The sequence below is a fragment of the Giraffa tippelskirchi genome, chromosome 1 (genome assembly GCF_054371585.1).
Source record: "Giraffa tippelskirchi isolate mGirTip1 chromosome 1, T2T-mGirTip1v1.2.pri, whole genome shotgun sequence".
Lineage (NCBI taxonomy): Eukaryota > Metazoa > Chordata > Mammalia > Artiodactyla > Giraffidae > Giraffa > Giraffa tippelskirchi.
The window spans coordinates 729,164-743,843 of NC_137275.1; the positions used below are offsets into that span (position 1 = coordinate 729,164).

The 14,680-nt window shown below is 63.2% G+C and overlaps 4 protein-coding genes across 6 annotated transcripts in view; 1 reads left to right on the forward strand and 3 right to left on the reverse strand.

The window, feature by feature from the left end:
- LOC145541488 (uncharacterized) overlaps positions 1-14,453 on the forward strand; it is a 37,827-nt gene extending 23,374 nt beyond the window's left edge. Inside the window, exons 25-40 of one of the 3 annotated variants that reach the window (XR_014079058.1) lie at positions 51-242; positions 731-942; positions 1,212-1,919; positions 3,159-3,249; positions 3,916-4,107; positions 4,596-4,807; positions 5,077-5,784; positions 7,024-7,114; positions 7,768-7,959; positions 8,448-8,659; positions 8,929-9,636; positions 10,876-10,970; positions 11,633-11,824; positions 12,313-12,524; positions 12,794-13,866; positions 14,120-14,453. Coding sequence is in view for 2 of the 3 variants with exons in the window: in XM_081578103.1 (XP_081434229.1) it covers positions 51-242; positions 731-942; positions 1,212-1,919; positions 3,159-3,249; positions 3,916-4,107; positions 4,596-4,807; positions 5,077-5,784; positions 7,024-7,114; positions 7,768-7,959; positions 8,448-8,659; positions 8,929-9,636; positions 10,876-10,966; positions 11,633-11,824; positions 12,313-12,524; positions 12,794-14,346 (5,566 nt within the window). In the remaining variant the exon portion in view is untranslated. Of the gene's footprint in view, positions 1-50; positions 243-730; positions 943-1,211; positions 1,920-3,158; positions 3,250-3,915; positions 4,108-4,595; positions 4,808-5,076; positions 5,785-7,023; positions 7,115-7,767; positions 7,960-8,447; positions 8,660-8,928; positions 9,637-10,875; positions 10,971-11,632; positions 11,825-12,312; positions 12,525-12,793 lie in introns of all 3 variants that reach the window. The other 2 variants (XM_081578114.1, XM_081578103.1) reach the window with 2 other exon arrangements.
- On the reverse strand, positions 1,946-3,203 carry LOC145538659 (uncharacterized). Its single transcript, XM_081571069.1, has 3 exons — positions 3,129-3,203; positions 2,871-3,033; positions 1,946-2,466 (listed from the first exon to the last, which is right to left on the reverse strand). The coding sequence occupies exons 1-3, from the start codon at positions 3,147-3,149 to the stop codon at positions 1,946-1,948; spliced, it is 705 nt and encodes a 234-aa protein (XP_081427195.1). The 5' UTR covers positions 3,150-3,203.
- On the reverse strand, positions 4,317-7,144 carry LOC145541489 (uncharacterized). Its single transcript, XM_081578134.1, has 3 exons — positions 6,994-7,144; positions 6,736-6,898; positions 4,317-6,331 (listed from the first exon to the last, which is right to left on the reverse strand). The coding sequence occupies exons 1-3, from the start codon at positions 7,012-7,014 to the stop codon at positions 5,811-5,813; spliced, it is 705 nt and encodes a 234-aa protein (XP_081434260.1). The 5' UTR covers positions 7,015-7,144; the 3' UTR covers positions 4,317-5,810.
- On the reverse strand, positions 8,174-10,996 carry LOC145541503 (uncharacterized). Its single transcript, XM_081578169.1, has 3 exons — positions 10,846-10,996; positions 10,588-10,750; positions 8,174-10,183 (listed from the first exon to the last, which is right to left on the reverse strand). Exons 1-3 carry the CDS (start codon positions 10,864-10,866, stop codon positions 9,663-9,665), a joined length of 705 nt encoding a protein of 234 aa, XP_081434295.1. The 5' UTR covers positions 10,867-10,996; the 3' UTR covers positions 8,174-9,662.
- Positions 14,454-14,680: the final 227 nt, after the last annotated feature.

Genomic DNA, 14,680 nt, shown 5'->3' on the forward strand with positions numbered 1-14,680 from the left:
CCTTGGACGGGGCTGGCCTGACTCCTCGCCTTGGTGTTCTCCTCCCGCAGCGGGAGATCGGGCGCCGAGAACAGGAGCACAGGGGACCCCCAGCCCTCCGGCGTCGCACACCGGCTCCGCACACGCCAGCGGAGCGCCCCCGACACGCTCCTGGCCTCCAGCCCCGCGCTGAGCAGAGGGCGGCCTCCAACCCCAACTCGGATGCTCGTCGACCTTGGAGCAGCGCCGTACAACAGGTCCAGGTGTTGTAGCCACACGTTCCGGGAAACAGCTCACTCAGGACAAGGCAGAGTCTCCTCTTAGCCAAGGACCCTGCCCAGTTTTTGTGAAAACCTTATACACCCTAAGTGTAGGTGCGCAAACCCACCTCCCCATATTCCATGAAACTGGTCTGGACAAGGTAAAAGAGCGAGGCCATCGAGGTTCACCCATGATTCATGTGTCATAAGCCTAGGTAGTTAAACAGGGGACATTTATCAACAGGCCTGTGGTCATACCCCCGATAAGCATAATGAGATTTACGACTTTGTTCTGTTAGAGATAATTAGCATATTCTTTCAGGCGACGGAGAGTCTAGGTACAAGTCCCTCGGCTCCTTCATCCGGGGGTCTGGTTTTCCATCGGCATGCCATTGCCATTGGTAACTGGGCATATAGCTGAAAAGTCCACCGTCCGGCCCAAGATGGAGTCCTGCTTTCAAGATAGAGCTGTTACGTTTCCTCCTTCACAGGGTCTCCACCTGGGACTTGCGGCTCCACCAAGGAGGACAGCCACTGACTCATAGGGAGAGTTCCCGGGACTCCTGCCCACGGCCGGCAAACTTCTCAGTGGGCTCCCTGCAGAGCCGAGGGCAGCCACAGACCAGCGGTCACAGGCTCTTGTGTCGTGCTCCACCTAGGACCCTTAAAACCAAGGTCGCCCTGGACTCCCAGCCGGGCAAAGGTAACCACTAACGCACACTGGGATTCCCCTGGCCCCCGCTGAGCCTGGGGGCCCTACACCTCATCTTACTGCGACTGAGTGTCCTCCCGTGGCGGGACAAGCCCCATCCCACGGTCAGCCATTCAGCAACATCTGCACAGTTGCATGTTCTTCATCCAGGGTCTCCACCTTAGATGCCCTGCTGAGTAGGAGACTGCCACTCACCAGCACCAAGAGGCCCTTGGGTGCCCTGCAACTTGGGGAACCTAATTCCAAGGTCTCTGGCTTAGTCTCCCCCCAGGACAAGGGTCCACCTTCACATCCAGCTGAGAGCGCCCCTGCGGACCCCTGCCCACCGCCCACCAAGCTGTCTGCAGTTGAGGCCCCTCTCAGCCAAGGGCCATCCGAGAGGAACAGACAGAAGCCCATAGAGCATGAAGCTGGGGTCTCCACCGAGCACTCCCTGGTCAGCAGAGAGCAGCAGCCCCCTCACAGAAAGAGCCGCCCGAAACTCCACCTGCCTGCACGGCCTCCTTCCAACCTCTCTGCACCTGACTGTGCCTCTGGTCGGGGGCCGCCCCTGGCCTGGCCTCAGAACGCCACGTGTGCTCACCCACCTGCATTCTCCAGCCCCTTTGTTCCCTTGGCTGAGTGGGAACCTCCCACCTGCAAAGAGGCCGACTTGCATCTCCGCAGCCCTGCAGACTCTCCCTCCAGGCCTTTCAACGCTGACCCTTCACCCCCTCAAGGGCAGCGGCCGGCCCCCGCGGCCCCTCATTCAGGACCCCACCCACAGGCACGCTGGAAACCCAGCCCGGAGCTTTCCCTTGATGTCCCCCGAGTCCTTGTCTGCCTGTGGCCCTCGGCGCCTCTGTTTGCCCCAGGGGAGCTGGCTGGAAGGGGCTGCTACCTGGTGGAAGAGAGATACCTAATTCCCGTCCTTCTGCGCCGCACCTCTGCGCCCTCCTCCCAGAAGCAGCGCCCTGAACCTGCAGAAGGTGAGGAGGGTGGCCTCGGAACCCTCTCAAAGCCGCCAGGCAACCTTGGCCGCCAGCGGCTCCCTGACGCCCTGGTGGCTCCCCAACGCCCAGAAAGGGAAGGGCCGGCTCCAGCAGCCCCTCACCCCCAGCAGCAGTTCAGTCACTCGGTGAGGCTGGCGGGAGACCGGGAAATGGGGACAGGAGAGCCGCCTGGATCCAAAGAAGCAAGGCATCCTCACCCAGGCGGGAGGAGTCCGAGACCACTGGGCCAGGCGGGCCTCGGCGTTCCGCCGCGGTGGCCGGGTGGGCGGCTGTCGGTGCAGGCGTTGGTGGTGGCTGCGTCCCCGGGAGACAGGCTCGGAAACGCCAGCGCCTCGTGGCCGGTGCGTGGAGCCGTGCAGGTTGTGGTCCCCCTGGTGGGTCTCTGTGCGGAGGTGCTGATGGGCCGCGGGCCCGGAGCTCTCTGGCCTGGGACCGGGTTTAGCCGGCTCCTCTGGTGCTGTGTCAGCTGGGGTGTCTTGGTCGTCTGGAGAGTTCTCTCCAGGGGGCGAGCGGGATGCCCTACCTTCAAAGAGGAGAAGCTGGAAGAGCTGTCGACTGGAATGAAACTCATGGGTAAAGCTTTGGATGAGTTTGACAGGAAACTTAAATATTCGAAGACAGCTTTTCACAGAAAGAGGGAAAGTATTAAAAATCTGTCCAGGGAAGTGTCTGAACTGAAGGAATTGCTCAGCATGTCTGAAGAAAACAACCAAAGGTGGCAACATCTGTTTCAGCTGTCCCAGGAAGGACAGGTGTCCCTGGACGTGGCTGACGCTGAGCTGGGCACCCGTGGCCATGTCCCGGGAGAGCCCCAGGCCCGCGGGAACCTGTGCCCCGGGACAGGTTCACAGTGTGAAGGCCGGTGGTCCGTGCACCCCCCCAACCCCGGGATGGGGGCCTGGAGGGGGGAAGCCGAGCTGGCCTGACCTTCGCCATGTACATGAGTTCTGAATAGTTGTGTTGGAAGGCGGTATCCCGTGATGGTGGCGCCGGGATCGAGGGCTGCTCCAGCCACAGGTGTCCTCACCCTCGAGCCAGCCGGGTCTGAAGTGCAGATCCCCCAGGCACACGGCCAGCGCCCGGTGCCACTCTGACGGGAGGGAAACCAGCAGAGGGGGACCGCCCGTTCCCTCTGCTGCCCTGTATCCTCTGGTGTGAGCCCTCGCCCCCTTCTTACCATCTCACCTCCGCTATCCCTCTCCACATGTCCTGCAGCCCGTACGCCTGCACACCACCTCCGTTTCGCTGATGGGACGCTGTCAGAAGCTGAGACACCAAAAGGAGGCCTTGGAGCGTCAGGATCCAGGCAGGTGTAGTGTCACCATGGCAACCCCTGGAGCCCACCCCCCCCCCCCCGCCTTTCCCTCTCCCGCCTCCGCCCCCCTCCCGGCTCCACCCCCCTCCCGGCTCCACCCCCTCCCGCAGCTCTCAGCTCCACGGCCCCGCCCCCCAGGGCTAAGGGACCACGGGGGGGGGGCAGTGGGGCGGGGCCAGATCTGGAGGGAGGAGGCGGAAACCGCCCCTCAATTGGCCCGTGTCTCGCAGCGGTGAAAGCCGTCTGGCGATAGGCCGGAGGCGCGCGTGACGTCACGGAGAGGCGGGGTGGTGCACGGGCGGGTCTAAAAGCCGGGCGCCACCCCGGACTCCCGGGGAGAGGAGAGTGGAGAGGCAGGATGGCGATTGTGCTGCGCCTGCTGCCGCAGCTGCTGCTGCTGCTGCTGCTGCTGCTGCTGCTGCTGCTGCTGCTGCTTCTCCTGGTCGCCGCCTGTTCGCCCGCCCTTCTGGCGACCAGCGCCCATTCTTCCTGTCCCGGGCCTCTGGCCCACACCGTGCACTCCACGTTCATGTTCGCGGCCTCCTTCGCTCCGCTCTGCGGGCTTGAGAGTCCGCGCACCCGCACGCGGCGCCTCGCGCACCCGCTCCCTTGGACGGGGCTGGCCTGACTCCTCGCCTTGGTGTTCTCCTCCCGCAGCGGGAGATCGGGCGCCGAGAACAGGAGCACAGGGGACCCCCAGCCCTCCGGCGTCGCACACCGGCTCCGCACACGCCAGCGGAGCGCCCCCGACACGCTCCTGGCCTCCAGCCCCGCGCTGAGCAGAGGGCGGCCTCCAACCCCAACTCGGATGCTCGTCGACCTTGGAGCAGCGCCGTACAACAGGTCCAGGTGTTGTAGCCACACGTTCCGGGAAACAGCTCACTCAGGACAAGGCAGAGTCTCCTCTTAGCCAAGGACCCTGCCCAGTTTTTGTGAAAACCTTATACACCCTAAGTGTAGGTGCGCAAACCCACCTCCCCATATTCCATGAAACTGGTCTGGACAAGGTAAAAGAGCGAGGCCATCGAGGTTCACCCATGATTCATGTGTCATAAGCCTAGGTAGTTAAACAGGGGACATTTATCAACAGGCCTGTGGTCATACCCCCGATAAGCATAATGAGATTTACGACTTTGTTCTGTTAGAGATAATTAGCATATTCTTTCAGGCGACGGAGAGTCTAGGTACAAGTCCCTCGGCTCCTTCATCCGGGGGTCTGGTTTTCCATCGGCATGCCATTGCCATTGGTAACTGGGCATATAGCTGAAAAGTCCACCGTCCGGCCCAAGATGGAGTCCTGCTTTCAAGATAGAGCTGTTACGTTTCCTCCTTCACAGGGTCTCCACCTGGGACTTGCGGCTCCACCAAGGAGGACAGCCACTGACTCATAGGGAGAGTTCCCGGGACTCCTGCCCACGGCCGGCAAACTTCTCAGTGGGCTCCCTGCAGAGCCGAGGGCAGCCACAGACCAGCGGTCACAGGCTCTTGTGTCGTGCTCCACCTAGGACCCTTAAAACCAAGGTCGCCCTGGACTCCCAGCCGGGCAAAGGTAACCACTAACGCACACTGGGATTCCCCTGGCCCCCGCTGAGCCTGGGGGCCCTACACCTCATCTTACTGCGACTGAGTGTCCTCCCGTGGCGGGACAAGCCCCATCCCACGGTCAGCCATTCAGCAACATCTGCACAGTTGCATGTTCTTCATCCAGGGTCTCCACCTTAGATGCCCTGCTGAGTAGGAGACTGCCACTCACCAGCACCAAGAGGCCCTTGGGTGCCCTGCAACTTGGGGAACCTAATTCCAAGGTCTCTGGCTTAGTCTCCCCCCAGGACAAGGGTCCACCTTCACATCCAGCTGAGAGCGCCCCTGCGGACCCCTGCCCACCGCCCACCAAGCTGTCTGCAGTTGAGGCCCCTCTCAGCCAAGGGCCATCCGAGAGGAACAGACAGAAGCCCATAGAGCATGAAGCTGGGGTCTCCACCGAGCACTCCCTGGTCAGCAGAGAGCAGCAGCCCCCTCACAGAAAGAGCCGCCCGAAACTCCACCTGCCTGCACGGCCTCCTTCCAACCTCTCTGCACCTGACTGTGCCTCTGGTCGGGGGCCGCCCCTGGCCTGGCCTCAGAACGCCACGTGTGCTCACCCACCTGCATTCTCCAGCCCCTTTGTTCCCTTGGCTGAGTGGGAACCTCCCACCTGCAAAGAGGCCGACTTGCATCTCCGCAGCCCTGCAGACTCTCCCTCCAGGCCTTTCAACGCTGACCCTTCACCCCCTCAAGGGCAGCGGCCGGCCCCCGCGGCCCCTCATTCAGGACCCCACCCACAGGCACGCTGGAAACCCAGCCCGGAGCTTTCCCTTGATGTCCCCCGAGTCCTTGTCTGCCTGTGGCCCTCGGCGCCTCTGTTTGCCCCAGGGGAGCTGGCTGGAAGGGGCTGCTACCTGGTGGAAGAGAGATACCTAATTCCCGTCCTTCTGCGCCGCACCTCTGCGCCCTCCTCCCAGAAGCAGCGCCCTGAACCTGCAGAAGGTGAGGAGGGTGGCCTCGGAACCCTCTCAAAGCCGCCAGGCAACCTTGGCCGCCAGCGGCTCCCTGACGCCCTGGTGGCTCCCCAACGCCCAGAAAGGGAAGGGCCGGCTCCAGCAGCCCCTCACCCCCAGCAGCAGTTCAGTCACTCGGTGAGGCTGGCGGGAGACCGGGAAATGGGGACAGGAGAGCCGCCTGGATCCAAAGAAGCAAGGCATCCTCACCCAGGCGGGAGGAGTCCGAGACCACTGGGCCAGGCGGGCCTCGGCGTTCCGCCGCGGTGGCCGGGTGGGCGGCTGTCGGTGCAGGCGTTGGTGGTGGCTGCGTCCCCGGGAGACAGGCTCGGAAACGCCAGCGCCTCGTGGCCGGTGCGTGGAGCCGTGCAGGTTGTGGTCCCCCTGGTGGGTCTCTGTGCGGAGGTGCTGATGGGCCGCGGGCCCGGAGCTCTCTGGCCTGGGACCGGGTTTAGCCGGCTCCTCTGGTGCTGTGTCAGCTGGGGTGTCTTGGTCGTCTGGAGAGTTCTCTCCAGGGGGCGAGCGGGATGCCCTACCTTCAAAGAGGAGAAGCTGGAAGAGCTGTCGACTGGAATGAAACTCATGGGTAAAGCTTTGGATGAGTTTGACAGGAAACTTAAATATTCGAAGACAGCTTTTCACAGAAAGAGGGAAAGTATTAAAAATCTGTCCAGGGAAGTGTCTGAACTGAAGGAATTGCTCAGCATGTCTGAAGAAAACAACCAAAGGTGGCAACATCTGTTTCAGCTGTCCCAGGAAGGACAGGTGTCCCTGGACGTGGCTGACGCTGAGCTGGGCACCCGTGGCCATGTCCCGGGAGAGCCCCAGGCCCGCGGGAACCTGTGCCCCGGGACAGGTTCACAGTGTGAAGGCCGGTGGTCCGTGCACCCCCCCAACCCCGGGATGGGGGCCTGGAGGGGGGAAGCCGAGCTGGCCTGACCTTCGCCATGTACATGAGTTCTGAATAGTTGTGTTGGAAGGCGGTATCCCGTGATGGTGGCGCCGGGATCGAGGGCTGCTCCAGCCACAGGTGTCCTCACCCTCGAGCCAGCCGGGTCTGAAGTGCAGATCCCCCAGGCACACGGCCAGCGCCCGGTGCCACTCTGACGGGAGGGAAACCAGCAGAGGGGGACCGCCCGTTCCCTCTGCTGCCCTGTATCCTCTGGTGTGAGCCCTCGCCCCCTTCTTACCATCTCACCTCCGCTATCCCTCTCCACATGTCCTGCAGCCCGTCCGCCTGCACACCACCTCCGTTTCGCTGATGGGACGCTGTCAGAAGCTGAGACACCAAAAGGAGGCCTTGGAGCGTCAGGATCCAGGCAGGTGTAGTGTCACCATGGCAACCCCTGGAGCCCACCCCACCCCCCCCCGCCTTTCCCTCTCCCGCCTCCGCCCCCCTCCCGGCTCCACCCCCCTCCCGGCTCCACCCCCTCCCGCAGCTCTCAGCTCCACGGCCCCGCCCCCCAGGGCTAAGGGACCACGGGGGGGGCAGTGGGGCGGGGCCAGATCTGGAGGGAGGAGGCGGAAACCGCCCCTCAATTGGCCCGTGTCTCGCAGCGGTGAAAGCCGTCTGGCGATAGGCCGGAGGCGCGCGTGACGTCACGGAGAGGCGGGGTGGTGCACGGGCGGGTCTAAAAGCCGGGCGCCACCCCGGACTCCCGGGGAGAGGAGAGTGGAGAGGCAGGATGGCGATTGTGCTGCGCCTGCTGCCGCAGCTGCTGCTGCTGCTGCTGCTGCTGCTGCTGCTGCTTCTCCTGGTCGCCGCCTGTTCGCCCGCCCTTCTGGCGACCAGCGCCCATTCTTCCTGTCCCGGGCCTCTGGCCCACACCGTGCACTCCACGTTCATGTTCGCGGCCTCCTTCGCTCCGCTCTGCGGGCTTGAGAGTCCGCGCACCCGCACGCGGCGCCTCGCGCACCCGCTCCCTTGGACGGGGCTGGCCTGACTCCTCGCCTTGGTGTTCTCCTCCCGCAGCGGGAGATCGGGCGCCGAGAACAGGAGCACAGGGGACCCCCAGCCCTCCGGCGTCGCACACCGGCTCCGCACACGCCAGCGGAGCGCCCCCGACACGCTCCTGGCCTCCAGCCCCGCGCTGAGCAGAGGGCGGCCTCCAACCCCAACTCGGATGCTCGTCGACCTTGGAGCAGCGCCGTACAACAGGTCCAGGTGTTGTAGCCACACGTTCCGGGAAACAGCTCACTCAGGACAAGGCAGAGTCTCCTCTTAGCCAAGGACCCTGCCCAGTTTTTGTGAAAACCTTATACACCCTAAGTGTAGGTGCGCAAACCCACCTCCCCATATTCCATGAAACTGGTCTGGACAAGGTAAAAGAGCGAGGCCATCGAGGTTCACCCATGATTCATGTGTCATAAGCCTAGGTAGTTAAACAGGGGACATTTATCAACAGGCCTGTGGTCATACCCCCGATAAGCATAATGAGATTTACGACTTTGTTCTGTTAGAGATAATTAGCATATTCTTTCAGGCGACGGAGAGTCTAGGTACAAGTCCCTCGGCTCCTTCATCCGGGGGTCTGGTTTTCCATCGGCATGCCATTGCCATTGGTAACTGGGCATATAGCTGAAAAGTCCACCGTCCGGCCCAAGATGGAGTCCTGCTTTCAAGATAGAGCTGTTACGTTTCCTCCTTCACAGGGTCTCCACCTGGGACTTGCGGCTCCACCAAGGAGGACAGCCACTGACTCATAGGGAGAGTTCCCGGGACTCCTGCCCACGGCCGGCAAACTTCTCAGTGGGCTCCCTGCAGAGCCGAGGGCAGCCACAGACCAGCGGTCACAGGCTCTTGTGTCGTGCTCCACCTAGGACCCTTAAAACCAAGGTCGCCCTGGACTCCCAGCCGGGCAAAGGTAACCACTAACGCACACTGGGATTCCCCTGGCCCCCGCTGAGCCTGGGGGCCCTACACCTCATCTTACTGCGACTGAGTGTCCTCCCGTGGCGGGACAAGCCCCATCCCACGGTCAGCCATTCAGCAACATCTGCACAGTTGCATGTTCTTCATCCAGGGTCTCCACCTTAGATGCCCTGCTGAGTAGGAGACTGCCACTCACCAGCACCAAGAGGCCCTTGGGTGCCCTGCAACTTGGGGAACCTAATTCCAAGGTCTCTGGCTTAGTCTCCCCCCAGGACAAGGGTCCACCTTCACATCCAGCTGAGAGCGCCCCTGCGGACCCCTGCCCACCGCCCACCAAGCTGTCTGCAGTTGAGGCCCCTCTCAGCCAAGGGCCATCCGAGAGGAACAGACAGAAGCCCATAGAGCATGAAGCTGGGGTCTCCACCGAGCACTCCCTGGTCAGCAGAGAGCAGCAGCCCCCTCACAGAAAGAGCCGCCCGAAACTCCACCTGCCTGCACGGCCTCCTTCCAACCTCTCTGCACCTGACTGTGCCTCTGGTCGGGGGCCGCCCCTGGCCTGGCCTCAGAACGCCACGTGTGCTCACCCACCTGCATTCTCCAGCCCCTTTGTTCCCTTGGCTGAGTGGGAACCTCCCACCTGCAAAGAGGCCGACTTGCATCTCCGCAGCCCTGCAGACTCTCCCTCCAGGCCTTTCAACGCTGACCCTTCACCCCCTCAAGGGCAGCGGCCGGCCCCCGCGGCCCCTCATTCAGGACCCCACCCACAGGCACGCTGGAAACCCAGCCCGGAGCTTTCCCTTGATGTCCCCCGAGTCCTTGTCTGCCTGTGGCCCTCGGCGCCTCTGTTTGCCCCAGGGGAGCTGGCTGGAAGGGGCTGCTACCTGGTGGAAGAGAGATACCTAATTCCCGTCCTTCTGCGCCGCACCTCTGCGCCCTCCTCCCAGAAGCAGCGCCCTGAACCTGCAGAAGGTGAGGAGGGTGGCCTCGGAACCCTCTCAAAGCCGCCAGGCAACCTTGGCCGCCAGCGGCTCCCTGACGCCCTGGTGGCTCCCCAACGCCCAGAAAGGGAAGGGCCGGCTCCAGCAGCCCCTCACCCCCAGCAGCAGTTCAGTCACTCGGTGAGGCTGGCGGGAGACCGGGAAATGGGGACAGGAGAGCCGCCTGGATCCAAAGAAGCAAGGCATCCTCACCCAGGCGGGAGGAGTCCGAGACCACTGGGCCAGGCGGGCCTCGGCGTTCCGCCGCGGTGGCCGGGTGGGCGGCTGTCGGTGCAGGCGTTGGTGGTGGCTGCGTCCCCGGGAGACAGGCTCGGAAACGCCAGCGCCTCGTGGCCGGTGCGTGGAGCCGTGCAGGTTGTGGTCCCCCTGGTGGGTCTCTGTGCGGAGGTGCTGATGGGCCGCGGGCCCGGAGCTCTCTGGCCTGGGACCGGGTTTAGCCGGCTCCTCTGGTGCTGTGTCAGCTGGGGTGTCTTGGTCGTCTGGAGAGTTCTCTCCAGGGGGCGAGCGGGATGCCCTACCTTCAAAGAGGAGAAGCTGGAAGAGCTGTCGACTGGAATGAAACTCATGGGTAAAGCTTTGGATGAGTTTGACAGGAAACTTAAATATTCGAAGACAGCTTTTCACAGAAAGAGGGAAAGTATTAAAAATCTGTCCAGGGAAGTGTCTGAACTGAAGGAATTGCTCAGCATGTCTGAAGAAAACAACCAAAGGTGGCAACATCTGTTTCAGCTGTCCCAGGAAGGACAGGTGTCCCTGGACGTGGCTGACGCTGAGCTGGGCACCCGTGGCCATGTCCCGGGAGAGCCCCAGGCCCGCGGGAACCTGTGCCCCGGGACAGGTTCACAGTGTGAAGGCCGGTGGTCCGTGCACCCCCCCAACCCCGGGATGGGGGCCTGGAGGGGGGAAGCCGAGCTGGCCTGACCTTCGCCATGTACATGAGTTCTGAATAGTTGTGTTGGAAGGCGGTATCCCGTGATGGTGGCGCCGGGATCGAGGGCTGCTCCAGCCACAGGTGTCCTCACCCTCGAGCCAGCCGGGTCTGAAGTGCAGATCCCCCAGGCACACGGCCAGCGCCCGGTGCCACTCTGACGGGAGGGAAACCAGCAGAGGGGGACCGCCCGTTCCCTCTGCTGCCCTGTATCCTCTGGTGTGAGCCCTCGCCCCCTTCTTACCATCTCACCTCCGCTATCCCTCTCCACATGTCCTGCAGCCCGTCCGCCTGCACACCACCTCCGTTTCGCTGATGGGACGCTGTCAGAAGCTGAGACACCAAAAGGAGGCCTTGGAGCGTCAGGATCCAGGCAGGTGTAGTGTCACCATGGCAACCCCTGGAGCCCACCCCCCCCCCCCCGCCTGTCCCTCTCCCGCCTCCGCCCCCCTCCCGCCTCCGCCCCCCTCCCGGCTCCACCCCCCTCCCGGCTCCACCCCCTCCCGCAGCTCTCAGCTCCACGGCCCCGCCCCCCAGGGCTAAGGGACCACGGGGGGGGCAGTGGGGCGGGGCCAGATCTGGAGGGAGGAGGCGGAAACCGCCCCTCAATTGGCCCGCGTCTCGCAGCGGTGAAAGCCGTCTGGCGATAGGCCGGAGGCGCGCGTGACGTCACGGAGAGGCGGGGTGGTGCACGGGCGGGTCTAAAAGCCGGGCGCCACCCCGGACTCCCGGGGAGAGGAGAGTGGAGAGGCAGGATGGCGATTGTGCTGCGCCTGCTGCTGCAGCTGCTGCTGCTGCTGCTGCTGCTGCTGCTGCTTCTCCTGGTCGCCGCCTGTTCGCCCGCCCTTCTGGCGACCAGCGCCCATTCTTCCTGTCCCGGGCCTCTGGCCCACACCGTGCACTCCACGTTCATGTTCGCGGCCTCCTTCGCTCCGCTCTGCGGGCTTGAGAGTCCGCGCACCCGCACGCGGCGCCTCGCGCACCCGCTCCCTTGGACGGGGCTGGCCTGACTCCTCGCCTTGGTGTTCTCCTCCCGCAGCGGGAGATCGGGCGCCGAGAACAGGAGCACAGGGGACCCCCAGCCCTCCGGCGTCGCACACCGGCTCCGCACACGCCAGCGGAGCGCCCCCGACACGCTCCTGGCCTCCAGCCCCGCGCTGAGCAGAGGGCGGCCTCCAACCCCAACTCGGATGCTCGTCGACCTTGGAGCAGCGCCGTACAACAGGTCCAGGTGTTGTAGCCACACGTTCCGGGAAACAGCTCACTCAGGACAAGGCAGAGTCTCCTCTTAGCCAAGGACCCTGCCCAGTTTTTGTGAAAACCTTATACACCCTAAGTGTAGGTGCGTAAACCCACCTCCCCATATTCCATGAAACTGGTCTGGACAAGGTAAAAGAGCGAGGCCATCGAGGTTCACCCATGATTCATGTGTCATAAGCCTAGGTAGTTAAACAGGGGACATTTATCAACAGGCCTGTGGTCATACCCCCGATAAGCATAATGAGATTTACGACTTTGTTCTGTTAGAGATAATTAGCATATTCTTTCAGGCGACGGAGAGTCTAGGTACAAGTCCCTCGGCTCCTTCATCCGGGGGTCTGGTTTTCCATCGGCATGCCATTGCCATTGGTAACTGGGCATATAGCTGAAAAGTCCACCGTCCGGCCCAAGATGGAGTCCTGCTTTCAAGATAGAGCTGTTACGTTTCCTCCTTCACAGGGTCTCCACCTGGGACTTGCGGCTCCACCAAGGAGGACAGCCACTGACTCATAGGGAGAGTTCCCGGGACTCCTGCCCACGGCCGGCAAACTTCTCAGTGGGCTCCCTGCAGAGCCGAGGGCAGCCACAGACCAGCGGTCACAGGCTCTTGTGTCGTGCTCCACCTAGGACCCTTAAAACCAAGGTCGCCCTGGACTCCCAGCCGGGCAAAGGTAACCACTAACGCACACTGGGATTCCCCTGGCCCCCGCTGAGCCTGGGGGCCCTACACCTCATCTTACTGCGACTGAGTGTCCTCCCGTGGCGGGACAAGCCCCATCCCACGGTCAGCCATTCAGCAACATCTGCACAGTTGCATGTTCTTCATCCAGGGTCTCCACCTTAGATGCCCTGCTGAGTAGGAGACTGCCACTCACCAGCACCAAGAGGCCCTTGGGTGCCCTGCAACTTGGGGAACCTAATTCCAAGGTCTCTGGCTTAGTCTCCCCCCAGGACAAGGGTCCACCTTCACATCCAGCTGAGAGCGCCCCTGCGGACCCCTGCCCACCGCCCACCAAGCTGTCTGCAGTTGAGGCCCCTCTCAGCCAAGGGCCATCCGAGAGGAACAGACAGAAGCCCATAGAGCATGAAGCTGGGGTCTCCACCGAGCACTCCCTGGTCAGCAGAGAGCAGCAGCCCCCTCACAGAAAGAGCCGCCCGAAACTCCACCTGCCTGCACGGCCTCCTTCCAACCTCTCTGCACCTGACTGTGCCTCTGGTCGGGGGCCGCCCCTGGCCTGGCCTCAGAACGCCACGTGTGCTCACCCACCTGCATTCTCCAGCCCCTTTGTTCCCTTGGCTGAGTGGGAACCTCCCACCTGCAAAGAGGCCGACTTGCATCTCCGCAGCCCTGCAGACTCTCCCTCCAGGCCTTTCAACGCTGACCCTTCACCCCCTCAAGGGCAGCGGCCGGCCCCCGCGGCCCCTCATTCAGGACCCCACCCACAGGCACGCTGGAAACCCACCCCGGAGCTTTCTCTTGATGTTCCCGGAGTCCTTGTCCACCTGTGGCCCTCGGCGCCTCTGTTTGCCCCAGGGGAGCTGGCTGGAAGGGGCTGCTGCCTGGTGGAAGAGAGATACCTAATTCCCGTCCTTCTGCGCCGCACCTCTGCGCCCTCCTCCCAGAAGCAGCGCCCTGAACCTGCAGAAGGTGAGGAGGGTGGCCTCAGAACCCTCTCAAAGCCGCCAGGCAACCTTGGCCGCCAGCGGCTCCCTGACGCCCTGGTGGCTCCCCAACGCCCAGAAAGGGAAGGGCCGGCTCCAGCAGCCCCTCACCCCCAGCAGCAGTTCAGTCACTCGGTGAGGCTGGCGGGAGACCGGGCAATGGGGACAGGAGAGCCGCCTGGATCCAAAGAAGCAAGGCATCTTCACCCAGGCGAGAGGAGTCCGAGACCACTGGGCCAGGCGGGACTCGGCATTCCGCCGCGGTGGCCGGGTGGGCGGCTGTCGGTGCAGGCGTTGGTGGTGGCTGCGTCCCCGGGAGACAGGCTCGGAAACGCCAGCGCCTCGTGGCCGGTGCGTGGAGCCGTGCAGGTTGTGGTCCCCCTGGTGGGTCTCTGTGCGGAGGTGCTGATGGGCCGAGGGCCCGGAGCTCTCTGGCCTGGGACTGGGTTTAGCCGGCTCCTCTGGTGCTGTGTCAGCTGGGGTGTCTTGGTCGTCTGGAGAGTTCTCTCCAGGGGGCGAGCGGGATGCCCTAACTTGGAGAGACTAGAAGAGCTTTTGCCTCGGTTGGCTTCTTCTGAGCTGGGCCCCCGTGTCCATGTCCCAGGAGAGCCCCGTGCCCCCAGCCCCCAGACCCCACGCACAGAGGAGTTGTTGGCTGAGCTCGCGCTGCTCAAGGAGAAGTTCTTCCACCTGGAGGAGGAGGTGGAGGTGTTGCACGAGCACGCCAAGCTCCTGGAGTGGCAGGAGAGGCAGGTTCGAGCGGTGAAGGGCTTCTTCCTCACAATCCAGCGCTTCCTGGAGAACTGTGCTCAGGACAGGTTCACAGTGTGAAGGCCGGTGGTCCGTGTGCCCCCCTACCCCGGGATGGGGGCCTGGAAAGGGGAAGCCAGGCCGGCCTGACTTTCGTCATGAGTTCTGAATAAATAGTTTTGTTGAAAGACAGTGTCCTGTGATGGTGGCGCCGGGATCTAGGGCTGCTCCAGCCACACGTGTCCTCAGCCTCCCGCCAGCCTGGTCCAGACGTGTCTGAACTGCAGATCCCTCATGCTCATGGCAAGCGCCAGATGCCACTCTCATGCAGGGAAACCAGCAGAGGGGGGGCCGCATCCAGGGATTCCACCAGAGACCAGTTTTACCAGAGCCATCCCAGTCAGTTGGTCGCAGA

Excerpts from the sequence above, each read along its gene's own strand:
- LOC145538659 (XM_081571069.1), bottom strand. The coding sequence starts at position 3,149 with ATGTGGAGAGGGATAGCGGAG. Across the intron at positions 3,034-3,128 it reads TGTGGAGAGGGATAGCGGAG|AGTGGCACCGGGCGCTGGCC; the intron begins GTGAGATGGTAA and ends CCCTCCCGTCAG. Across the intron at positions 2,467-2,870 it reads AACTCATGTACATGGCGAAG|GTAGGGCATCCCGCTCGCCC; the intron begins GTCAGGCCAGCT and ends TCCTCTTTGAAG.
- LOC145541489 (XM_081578134.1), bottom strand. The coding sequence starts at position 7,014 with ATGTGGAGAGGGATAGCGGAG. Across the intron at positions 6,899-6,993 it reads TGTGGAGAGGGATAGCGGAG|AGTGGCACCGGGCGCTGGCC; the intron begins GTGAGATGGTAA and ends CCCTCCCGTCAG. Across the intron at positions 6,332-6,735 it reads AACTCATGTACATGGCGAAG|GTAGGGCATCCCGCTCGCCC; the intron begins GTCAGGCCAGCT and ends TCCTCTTTGAAG.
- LOC145541503 (XM_081578169.1), bottom strand. The coding sequence starts at position 10,866 with ATGTGGAGAGGGATAGCGGAG. Across the intron at positions 10,751-10,845 it reads TGTGGAGAGGGATAGCGGAG|AGTGGCACCGGGCGCTGGCC; the intron begins GTGAGATGGTAA and ends CCCTCCCGTCAG. Across the intron at positions 10,184-10,587 it reads AACTCATGTACATGGCGAAG|GTAGGGCATCCCGCTCGCCC; the intron begins GTCAGGCCAGCT and ends TCCTCTTTGAAG.